Below are 12,519 nucleotides of genomic sequence, written 5' to 3' on the forward strand. Positions count from 1 at the left end.
GGGCTACACAGACTATTATAAATAGAAATGTCTAGTGATATTGAGCTTTGGGGTTGGTGTTATAGTTGAGCAGCATGATGTATGTCATCAGCATTGTAACTAACATGGTAGTACAGCAGTCCTGGACAGCTGCTCTGCTCTGAGGGAACAGTGAAAACATTTTTAGACATACCTCTGTTATGCAAAGTCAGAGAAGGTGTGGGTGGTAATGAAAGTTTAATCTGAAATTTGAGAAAATATTTCCAGATTATTATTTATAGTTAAATATTTATTCCTCTCTACCTGTATGTGGAATTGTGTTATGCAGAGATGAGTACATGAGGTAAAATCAAAGTGATGTCGCCCTTTTGCATGGGAAATATGATATGCTGCCTGGTCCCTCTAGCTGTTATTAGTGTAATGTTTCTAGAGCAAGACTAACAAGTAAACTCTTTCTTGGGCTTTGATTTCTTCAAGGGTGAGCCCTAGGCCTTGTAGTACATCGGCTTCTCAGCTTCTATTGCAAGCTCTCACACCTAGTGACAACTGTGTGTAACTGTTTTCTCATGCAATTCCAGGCTGCCAGGATGTTGCAGATGAGTTCAGGGCACAGGAGATTGATGGACAAGCCCTGCTCTTGCTAAAAGAAGACCATCTCATGAGTGCAATGAACATGAAGCTGGGCCCAGCCCTGAAGATTTGTGCACGCATCAACTCCCTGAAGGACTCCTAACAGGAGCGAGGCTTTGTGTCTCTCCGTCGCTCCTCTTACTGTGTGAAGGCAAAGCCTCATTGGCTGAGAACATCAGACTGATGGGGAAGGCCAAGTGCATTGGGACCGCCACAGCCAGTGCCGACATTTCTCTTCAGATGTCCTAACTCATCATCCGTTTTCATAATTAGCAAACATTGCTGACGTTAATTTTACCAGTTACATACTACACTGAAAGACTTGTTACAGAGGCCCATATTTTTCAAAGAAACATGTTATACTAGATAATTTTTTAAAGGTAATGTTTATCATTAATATAAAAGAATCCTTTTAAAAATAATTATTGATTTACACCCCCCCTCCTTTAATTCTCTTTTCTTATCCGTTTGTCTACCCTGTTAGTTTTCTAAATGTTGTCATAGAGATATAGGATAATTTAGGAACCCATTGACAGAATTGAATGCAGTGAAATATCAGTATGTTTTTAAAAGCGTATCTTCCAGATGAATGCTTTGGCTGTGAAAAGGGGTGTGTTTCAGCATAAGCAGTATTTTTGAAGGTTCTTGAGTCTCTCTCTAGCCTTTACCCAGATTGGCATGACTGACAGTTTTCCTCCTGGTTTTGTGCATTGAGAGCAATCGTTCTCAGTGGAGAACCTGTTCTTCAGGGGACAGTTGGCAATATCTACACACATTCTGGCTGCCACCGCTTGGGGCTGAGTTTTGGGGAGGTTGTTAGGAACGGAGGTGTGGCAGCCAGCCAGAGATGTGGCTGAATATCCTATGGCGCATAGCATGTCCCTCTGTTACCAAAAATAATTGATCTGTTACAGATGCCAGTGGCGCCACGGTTGAGAAGCCTGGGTGGGCAAGAGCTATGTGTTGCTCTTCACCTGCAGGGCATACGTAAGAGGTGGGCTGTGACCAGGGGGTGGACAGGGAAGGGTTAGCCAAGTGGCACTGGAGTTCTGCAGAAGCAGGTTTTAGTTTTACTGTATACTAGAAAGGAAAGGAAATCCAGAAACTTGGGCTATAAAACTAGGCTAACTCACAGATCATGTGACTGTGGTGTGGCACTGGCCCATAGTCCCCTCGTTCTGCCGCTGTCCCGTGCTCTGGTGAAGGTGTGAGATGCAGCCATGCCTCTTCCAGCAGATGGGAGTAGTGGAGATGGGATCTGGTCCTTGAAGCAGCCCTGCTGAGTCTGGCTAGAGCGCATCTCTTCCTCCCTTACTAAGGCTTTGGATTCTTCCCACTGAGTATTTAAAGTGATTTCTCTTAATCAAAAGTTTTCATTCAACAGTTTTCTGTTAGGATGTTAAGCCAAATTATTCTGTGGATGCTCTGAAATCATTGTAGTAGAGAGCATCCGAAGTCTTGCTGATTTTGTTTGCTTTCTCTTTCTCCACCGCGTTTGAGAAATCGGAACAGTCGGAAGGATGTGCACCTACTCTTGGCACAGATATGAGAGACAGCAAGAATCTGAGCTCAGTCATCTTAGCCGTGCTTTTCAGAGTGTGGAGTTAGTAGAGGACTCAGATGTCACAAAGACATCACAGATAAATCTATCTTTTGGCTTTGTGTACATTAGAAAATGTTGGTTATTTTTATACAAAAATATAGCGGATAATTTTTTTAACCTTTAGATGCCTCTTGTTTGAATGTATGCTCTGTGAGATTGTTGGTGTAAGTAGTTTTAACAGTCGTTCACTAGTGGTCCTGTGTAGACTCAGAATGTGTAAGTAGCTGAGGCTCCTGTTTCAGACTACAGTAGTACAGACTATGGTACATATCTACCCTTTCAGAGAAGGCAGGTTCTCTGCAGTCAGCTTCACTTCTTAGTGCTGAGTCGTCATGGCGGAGTTGTCATGGGCACTCCTCAGTCTCCTGACATAGGCTATGCAGCACTCAGGTCCCTGCCAGAATGAACGAGGCACAAAGGCACACTTCCTCTGGCATGAAAATGAGGTAGTGATCCACAGTTAATACGGCATGTCCAGGATAGAGCTCCATTAATACGCTTCCCTCCTACAGATCCATACAGACGCCTTTACGGCATTAACTCTGCACTTGCACTAAAACCGGCCATCGCGTGCTTAGGAGAAACCGTGCCTAGCACTGTTTTTAAGTATCCCCCAACAGTTCACTTGATGGGTTTCTCTTGGAGAATGCCTTCTTGTCCTTCATCGTAGAAGTAGTCCAGATCTTCTGTTGTTTGCACTTAAATTTAACTAACAAATACACCTTTTTCTTACAAGTGGGTTATTTATTTAGAAGTGGCTCATTTGGTGTTGGGTTGTTCCCCATTGCTGCAGGTACTTCTTTCTAGGTCATTTTCAGTCGTGCTAATTCGAAAGCTTCAATCACATGTAATGGGGACACCGTGTTTCCCCGTCTCCTGAGTGTTAGGCTGCTCAGTGTGATGTAGACACGAAAAATACTGGTTTCATTTCCGTTTGTATTACTAAGCACTTAAGAATTTTCCTGGAAGGGGAAAAAAAATGACAAGCAGGAAGGGAACGTGCTTCTTCCTAGTTTTGCTTCCTGGGTTTGCCTTTCCTGACCTGAAAGCCTTCAACCACTGTGGGACGTACTTTTCACATGTTGTTTAAGTTCTGTGTTCTTAGGAAGATAAAGTGCCGGCTTGTAAAAGTTACCTTATGTGATGGTACTGAGAGGCTTTTCGTGGACACGTGCAGGCACAGGGGCACTGCTTCAGCCCAGCAGGGAAGTCCTGCCTTCAGTGCAGGACAGTGAAGTCCAGGTTAAAGACTGTCGTCTGGGAGCAGGGATGGCAGGACAAGATGAGTGTGTTAGGGAAGCACTACAGAGGAAGAGCAAAGGGGACCTCCTCCTCTGCTCAGCTCAGCAGCACAACCCTGCGCACTGCTGTGCTGTGGAGGTTAACGTTCTTTACTTACCTGAATAAATGGAAGGGATTTTCTGTGTTTCCTTTGTTTCTTGTGTTGGAAGACTGGTGTGTGAGACTGTAATTTTACCATGCCTTTGAGTAACTATTCACATAGTCAGTCTTCATATAGTAAGTGCAAAGTTTTAGTCACATGTCTATCTATAAGCACACATCTTGGCTTGAAATTCTTCACAGGACTCATTTTCTCAGAAGCTTGTTAGGTTGTGTGTCTCAGCAGCTGTGTCCAGTATATGAAATCTCTGACTGCTAATACTCTTAAAGCATTTCAAACATGTTCTCAGCCAGAGAGACAGGCTAAAGGTTGTAGTTTGAAGACATCAGGAATGCCAGCAACACTTGCTGCCGTGGTACTGTTTGCTGGCATGGGATGGCCTCATCTCATTTCCTGCACTGAGCCCCATCTAGCTCCAACCCTACCTCCAATAAACTGCACAGACTTTCTTGTTAGTTCTTTACTTGAGGTTGGTAGTATCCTGGCTTGGAAAGCATCAGGCTTTAGTAATGGGGTGGACATTATCTTTATAACTTCCCAGTTGTAGTTCAGTGAAAGTCTTGTCCATCTATGCAAATTATTTCCTAGTTTCTTGTGTACCATATGTCGGTGTGACTTGTTCCTTGAAGGTTTGGGGGGGGGGGTAGAGTAAGAGACAGATGGGAGATGAACTGTTAGCTAAATGACGTTTAGCACGATGGTGGTCCTCAGTAGCTTGAATTACTCCTTGGTGGCGGATGGTTGGACAAGGTATGCTAATTCTTTTGTCTGTGGTAGTAGGGACTGAGTCAGGGCCTCACACTCCACCTTTAATATGCATACTGTATTTTCTGCTTGTCTGCCTAGACTAACCTGGAATTGTGATCCTCTGGCCTGCTCTCAAGTGCTAGAATTTAAGATCTGTACTACCATGCCAAACCTAGCCTCTGTGGTTTTAAATCATCAAGATTTGGCCATAACCAAATTAGTGATTTCTCTTTATTTGCCTGGCCCTGCTCTGAGAAATGCTGATATCCATAGTACCATTGGTACCCAGTGAGTAATCTGAAGATGATAACCAATCAGAGGGAGAGAATCTGTCAAGATGTAGATTTTGTTTTTTATAATTGAGTGACCAGGATATAGAGGCATTTCCACAGCCAGATACCACAGCTGACTCCGAATTGCAGCCAGTCATAAGGAACGGCACTGTAGGACAGTTGCGTTTCACTCTGAGTGTTGGTAACTGCAGCTGTAGGTTTCTCGTGATTGGTGGACCTTAGTAAGCACAAGCTTGGTGTAAGGAGAACACATCACGACACGAACTGTTCTAACTCACAGTCAGCAATGCTGACACCACCACTCCATCTAGAGTATTCATTCATCTCAGAGATGGGTTTTTAGATGAGTACAGATAAGTACTGGGAACAGTAAATGTGTTTTCTTATTTAAATTTAACTAATTGAACCAACACTTAAGGAATCCTCGGGGAAGATTTTTCTGGTGTTGGATTATAAAATGCATTGCCATATAATTTATAGCTGAAATAAAAACTGTTTTCCAATTTAAAAAGCTAAAATATCGACATTTTAAGAAGTGGCCTGAAATGGTAAGGCCTTATCAATTGTGCATGCAGTTTTAGAGTAACATTATACTAAGAGAAAGCTTTTTCTTTTCTTTTTGAAAGTTACGAGATATATGAGTTTACCTACAGTTATTACCATCCCGTTCCAGAGAAGAACACGAGGAGGCCCTGCCCTCTGCTGACACACACAGCTTCCCTGCAGTAGAGCCTCGTAGGCACACACGCCGGCAAGTGCCGTACCCAAGGGAAGTGATTCCCACAGGGTTTTATTGTCTTTCTCCTTTGATGGCTTGTGGACATTTTGTTTTATTTAAAAATACAATGGAATAAAATTTTAGGCACAAAATGAGCTTCTATGTAGCACTTTATATTTCAGGCAAAGGTCTTTCAAGTGTAAACCTTCTGCTGTCTATGATATTCCTGATATTGGGCATAAGTCTACAGAAAGAGAAATTTTAAAGTAGTATGTAATGAATGAATTATAATTAAAAATCAGTATAAATTTAAGACATCATTATGCTAGCACGGCATGGTTTTAATGAAATGTAAGAGGGATGTAGGAAAGTCCTTCATGCTGTCTAACTTAGTTCCAGTCATCATCTTAGATATTGTAGTACCTATTGCTTTTTGGCTTAGTGGGATACATCAGTGTTTTGTGGGTCTTTCTCTGACAGTGGTGAAGAGTAGTGGAGATTAGAACATCATTGAAGGAAACATGAACCCACCGAAGAAGGAACAGACTTTAAATCTTGCCTCAAGTAAACTAAATATGTATAGTGTTTAAATCCTTACACATAACACTTATATTAAATGTCTTTGTAGTGTTAAAAAGTGAGCAAATTACAACTTTTCTTCAGCAGTAGCAGATGATTGCATTTGCTGCATTACTGTGCTGAGCGCAGAGGAAAGGGTGCGGCTCAGAGACGCGGTATTACTCAGAGGGCAGGCCAGCCCTGTGACATGCTGGTCAGGTATTTGGCTTTTAATCTCACTTCAGTGTACAGTGATACCTGCACTACTAAATAGGCTGATTGATTATTTATTTTTTTGGCTTAAATCATTATTGAAGAAACATTCTCCCCAGCTTTAGAGTTCCAGTCCTGAGCTGCGGGTTCTTCCTGGTCTGATGACGACAGTGAGTGGCAGTGCCCACACACTTACTCATTCAGCTGTAACTGTCGGGACACTTGGAAAATAACAAGTAACACCTTCCCAGACAAACCCGGTGCTGCTTAAGAGGTGCCCTGCTGCCTGGGAACTGGGGTTTGAAAACATCCAGGGGCTCCCGTCACATCCACACCCTCATACTTGCCGTCTGTGGACCTTGGCTGTTGACAGCAGTGAGACTGCCTGCCATGACAGACTGGTGGACGGCTGTGACCGGCACTGTCAGGACCATTAGTTACTGTGGGGGAGACGCCGGTGGCAGGATGCAAGAAGCTGGTGGAATCATTCTGCATTTTTAGTTACAAAAGTTTATGTCCAGTATTGATAGTGGGGTAGCTTTCCAACACAGGATCATCTGAAGTAAGGCAGAGATCAGCTACTGCTGCTTTCTCCACAGTGCTGGCTGTATTATAGTGTGTTAGAGACAAACGCCTCTCGAAGACAGGGAAGACCCAGAAAGGGTCTGCACTGCTCCGTGAATGCGCAGAACTGGTGACAGCAGTTTTGGGGGGCGAGGGTGGCTCATGCTTTTAATCCCAGCCTTGGGAGGCAGAAGCAGGCAGATCTCTGTGAGTTCGAGGCCAGCCTGGTCTACAAGAGCAAGTTCCAGGACAGGAAGGCTACACAGAGAAGCCCTGTCTCAAAAGCCACTGCCAAGAACAAAAAGCAGATACTGCTTGTGTTGACAAGTATTTGAGGAGTGGAGATGGAGTAAGAGTCACTTTTAATGGGGTGAATTCCCATGTCACTCTGGGGTTCTATGAATCAGGTTGTAACTCCTGCTCTAAATCTAAAAATCAGTTGCTATTCACATTCTCTATAAAGATGGAAAAATATATTTTAAAAATGTTTATGTATTATAGCTATAGGTTTTTAAAGTGGAGAAATGCCCAAATAAAGTGTTAAATTACAGTATATAATAGATGCTTTCAAATTAAGGGTTTTTCTAAGTTATAATAATCTAAATAGCCCACTAATCTGACCTTTGTAAATTGTCCCATGATTCTGGTTACTTTTAAGGTGTTTTTTAAGTTTTTGAAAGTATACCTAAGTTGTAAAATATCCTGTGCTGTTTACATCTCTGTTGCATAAATGCTGTTCTTGTATCTGTACTCTTAGAACGTGAGAATTCAGCTGAGATTAGTGTAATTTTTGTGTATGACTCCCACATTGATGGAGTAGACTGCCAATCACTTCATTCAGAAGATGGGTCTTGGTTTGTATAGTAGGAGATTAAAATCAGGATTCAGAAATTCCTGGAAAGAACAGGGACTGTGCTAGAAATAAGGGCTGTACACTGCGGACAGCCATGCACGGGGAAGCTTCTGACTTCAAGCCTCTTTGATTTGGTTAGAATGCTTTGCCTTTTTACCACTTAAAATTTGTTTCATAAAGGCAGGTTGTTGGGATTAACTATTTTTGAATGTTTGAAACCCATTTTTAAAAATTTTCCTTTTGGTTTTGACCATTGTTCTAAAAAATCAAAGTTTTATATATATATTAAAAAAAAAAAAAAACTCAAAAGATGATTCATCCAGGAAAAAATCATCACCAAGGAGGAAAGAAAACATGTCTCAACCTTAGAGAAAGCGAATATTAGGGTTATGATAGACGTCTTACATTGGATGTTGTGGTAGAGTTCTCCTCACAGGAAACAATATAGTTCTAGCGCCCTTAGCATAGTTCCTAGATTGCTGTCCATAGCTACAGTTTTACAGTGTATAACCTGAAAATGAAGTTAATTTTGCATCATAAGAGCACACCATTACCTATGTAAAAGTGTTCGTTTGATGTATGTTTAAGAGAAGAGAAAGCACTTTCATATCAAGTAGCATGTGTGAATTTTAGACTTCCTGTGTGTGTCTCGTCAGTGAGATTAAAGGAGCATCAGATGTTCGCTGGCGATGTTAACTGTCATGGAAGCACCTTATCCTCCGCTGCTTAACCTTGCTTGGATTGCACCTTTGTTACCTGCACACTTTCACATGAGTATTGTAACATGGCTTTGAGTGGGTCTGGGCAGATGACTAGTGTTGGGCCTACAGGACCTTTTATTTATGTTTATATTACAATAATATATTGTAGCCCAGTTGTAACTTCAGTTCTTTACAAATAAAAGCCTGACTGGTTATTGAATTTTTATTTCTTTAAGCTTTTTTTGAGAGACGGGGAAATCTAATAAAGACCTTAATAGAGGGCTGAACTGGCTATAAATTTCTTGCTATCTAATCTATAAAGAATGTATTAAGTTCAATATAGCTAAGAATGTTTTATTCTCATGTTATGGCCACCTGGAAGGCAAAAGAACTACGGAGAGGGAAATGTACTCCAGTGAGTGTAAAGGGCCAGCTTTGGACATCGGAATTGCACAGCACATCCAGTGCGCTGCAGCCCAGGGCAAGACTCTGGAGCTTCCCTGCCAGTGAGGGCTTTCCATGCAAATCAGGTGTGCTGGCTTTGGATACAGTCGTTAAAAACAATATAATTTTTATTCCTTTCTAAAATTTAATATCTAATTTTTAAACATTTTTAAAATACCGTACCTCGCAGCCTAATGATTAAGCTCCCTTCCTTCTAGTGTCTCCTTGCAGCAAAGCTAGCCATAGAGCATGTGACTCAAATTGGGCCAATCATCTACTACGTTGTATACCTGAAGGTAGGAGCTTTCAGTTGGGTTACTAAAGCCTGGCCTGTTGGCAGCCAGAATGCCTCTCGACACCCCAGAGAGTCTGAGTTTATTTGCCACACTGTTGCCACAGTGCCCTTTTCCTTAGAATGGCACAGATTAGGTCGCTATCACTGGGTGTCATCCGGAATGTCTGAGACCTACATTTTCAGACAATATTGATTATCCCTTATCCAGAAGCATTGTAGACCAGGAATGTTTAACCTGTGCTTTAACTCAGAGAATTCCTGGTTATCCAGCAGCATGGCCAGCTTGTCTCTCTAGGTGGCTGGCGCTGAGAGCTGTACGATGGGACCTCAGTTCCTTACGATGTTCATAGATACTGTGCATTTTGTAAAAATCAATTACAAAAAGGCATAGTCTTGAGAAGCAGTGGGTGGGGCTAGTGTATGTTTAGCAGGACTCCAAAGCCAGGGTTTGAGTGAGCTGGTGGAGGCTGCTCGTCTTCTGGGGACGCAACCAGGCTGCAGTGGAGTCACCACATGCAAATGCTTCCAGTGCCAGGCACACAGCCCTGCCGTCGCCATCGCTGCAGATCATCAGCTGGATAGGTCACCACTGCTTTTTAAAACAATGTGTTACACGCATTACACCTAAGTATATACATTATGGATACGTGTGAGTTGTGATGTTAAAGGTAAGTCATCTCGGGAGAGAGGGGGGGACTGGATGATCTCATGTAGCCCAGGCTAACCCCAAGGTAACCCATGCCAACTTCAAATTTCTGATTTTCCTGCATACACATCCCAAGTACAGGGTTATAGGCATAAGCTACTGCGCTCGGGTTCCGTGGTGCTAGGGCTTTGTGCATGCTGCTAAGCAGTCCTCCAGTTAGTGATCGCCTCGGCTTAGAAGCGACTTATTTTAGAAATGCTGGGGGTGGTTCTTGCAACATGTGTTAGTATTTGTAAACAGCAGCCAAGGCAGCTATGTAGCTTAGTTTATAAAGTAGGTTCACATTGGTCTGGCTCACAGTGCTTCGCTTGGGTTTTTTTGTTTTGTTGTTGTTGTTTTAATCTGGGGAGTGTGGGTGGGAGTTGTGCCCACAGGAGGGATGGGAATATGTGGAGACATTTTTGATTGCCATTTCTGGGGAAGGTGCCACTGGCATCTGTACCGTGTGTAGGGTTATCCATACAAGACAGGATTATCCAGCCCTAGATCTCTACAGCCCAAGGCTGCTTCTAGTCCATGTTGCTAACATGATTATGATGTGACAAACACACGCTGTAATAAACAAGCAATTGGTGTGTCATGGCAAGAGCCCTCGTGGTTCCCAGCTCTGGAGGTTAAACAGCCGAAACTGCAGGAATATTTGTAATAAAATACTTCAGCTATATTTAAAATGAGCTAATCTAACCCACAAATTTTATTTACACCAAATCATGTTAAGTCTTTTATTTTTGCTCTAAAGTTTATAACATATTTAAGCTCAGATCTTAAAAGTTTGCAAATAGAATCTCAAATGTATATAACATTTTGTACCCAGTCTTTTTATTTATTATTTTTTTTGGAGTAAAACACCAAGCTGGCCACATGTAAATGTGTTTATTTTTACTTTTGGGTTAATACCAAATACTCAATGTTGCTAAGCCGGCACAACAATTCTGTGTTAATGTGTCCTTAGCTCTACTTAGTGTCTGCCCCACAGAGACCTGCTGAGAAGAGCTTCCGTTACATACTCTGAGCCACCCTGGTCCTCCCAAGATTGACCTGTGCTTCCGGCGTTCCTCCCAGCACAGAGCATGCTAGCAGATGACCACGGACATGGGCCTCTCCACCTGCTTTAGTCTGTGGACCGGAACGAAACAGCACTTCCAGTTGATGAAAGGATCCACGGGTAATGCGCTGTCTCTTAAACAAAGCTTGTGGCAGTTAATCCAATAAGCTGCAGCGATGAGAAAGCTGTTGACGAAGTACAGCCAAGGGACATTCATGCCCATGTACGCTGGGACCTGAGCTCTGAGTGAGAGGACGAAGACCTGAAGTGCTACAAAGGGAAACCAGGTACCGAGAAAGCACACGATTAGCCTGGGCAAGAGCCCTTCTCTGGAGCTCACAGTGGGATTAGAGTGGGGTGGCAAAGGAAAATAGAGGACGGCCTTGTTCTTGTAGGATGCTATCCTAATAGTCTGTATCAAGGCAAGAACTTCTTGCCATGAAATCAGAAAGGCCACAAATAAAACCATCAGCATAGACAGTGACAGCCAGTGACTCTGAGTGCTGACATAGGAGGGGCACTCATACACATAAGTCCTGAGTGTCTTTAGGCTTACTGAGATGGCTGGATCACCCAAAACGTAAGCAAGGACTGAGATCCACGTCAAAGTGACTGCCGACAAATAAAGAAACTTTTGCCACCTAGATGAATGCTTGGTGGCTCTGGTCAGATTCCACCAGTAGTCGATACAAGCCAGTGAGCAAACTGGATAATGCAAAAAGCCGTAAGTGAAGGAAATGATTTGCGTGAGCAGACAGATGTGGTATTTAGTAAACCGAATCCCCAGGACTACAAAGTCTCCCAAGTAGGTCAGAACGGAAATGTTTGCCAACAGCAGGAGATCAACAAACGCTAGTGAGAAGCAGAAACACCCCATAAAACTCCAACAGACGTCCTTCCTTCGCACCCTCAGGATGAGGGTGTTTAGTAACACTTTCCCAAGTATGATCAAGAACAACAGACTGTTGGCATCCAGGAGCTGCTGAGACTGAGGTAACTGGTGTTGAACGGAGCAGTTCTTTGAAGGAAGAGCTGTCATATTTTTAAGTTAAATTTCAAGACGAGCTGATGAATACACAGGACACTTTGTTTTCTTGCCCTCCAAAAAGAAGAAAAACCTTGGTGTTAACATGGTGTCTTTTCACTCCAGAACCTCTCATGCTTCTCCCCTTGCACAAACTTATGGCTTATAGGTGGGGGAAGCGTGGCAGCCGACAGACGCATACGTGATGATCTCTCCTAACACTGAATCGAGAACAAGAGCCAATGTGATCGGTTCCTGAGCCCCAATCAGTCCAGAACTCTGACATCTTTACACTGAGATGTTACATAAAAGTGTAAATTCTATATTAACTGTGGCTTTTGACAACTTACATAGAGATATTTGTATTTCCTTCAGCCAAACATATAAAAGAAGCAGGCTCAGTGCTGAGGATGGGATGCTCTTGCAGATCGTTTCCAGCACCCGTGCTGGACGGTTCTTACAGGCAGCTGTACTCGTTTGTGTGTATACAAACACACAACTACAAATGAGTCATAAAGTCCTGATGGTGTTTATCTTTTAAGAACTTGTAATGTTAGACTTGTGTGCATGGCAGTAATTAATGTACATCATTACTGTAGTTTAAACATTGTGCATGATAAGCCTTCTCCCCACCCCCGTTATTACCGTATGTTTCTATTGAATGATCTATTCCCCATCCCTAGGTAAACATGAATAAAATTAGGTTAGATGTAAAAAAAAAAAAAAAAAAGAATCATAAAAACC

The 12,519-nt window shown here is 42.6% G+C and overlaps 2 protein-coding genes across 2 annotated transcripts in view; one reads left to right on the plus strand and one right to left on the minus strand.

The window, feature by feature from the left end:
• Window positions 1-8,547, plus strand: part of PHC3 (polyhomeotic homolog 3) — a 75,475-nt gene extending 66,928 nt beyond the window's left edge. Inside the window, exon 15 of the mRNA XM_080929455.1 lies at window positions 558-8,547. Coding sequence (XP_080785581.1) covers window positions 558-712 — 155 coding nt within the window. The 3' untranslated portion in view covers window positions 713-8,547. The remainder of the gene's footprint in view (window positions 1-557) is intronic.
• Window positions 8,548-10,779: 2,232 nt separating this feature from the next.
• On the minus strand, window positions 10,780-11,790 carry GPR160 (G protein-coupled receptor 160; the record flags this gene model as incomplete). Its single annotated transcript, XM_080929325.1, has 1 exon — window positions 10,780-11,790. The coding sequence occupies one exon, from the start codon at window positions 11,788-11,790 to the stop codon at window positions 10,780-10,782; it is 1,011 nt and encodes a 336-aa protein (XP_080785451.1).
• Between the last annotated feature and the right edge of the window lie 729 nt (window positions 11,791-12,519).

Source organism: Micromys minutus (assembly GCF_963924665.1).
Source record: "Micromys minutus genome assembly, chromosome: 15".
In the NCBI taxonomy this organism is placed as follows: domain Eukaryota; kingdom Metazoa; phylum Chordata; class Mammalia; order Rodentia; family Muridae; genus Micromys; species Micromys minutus.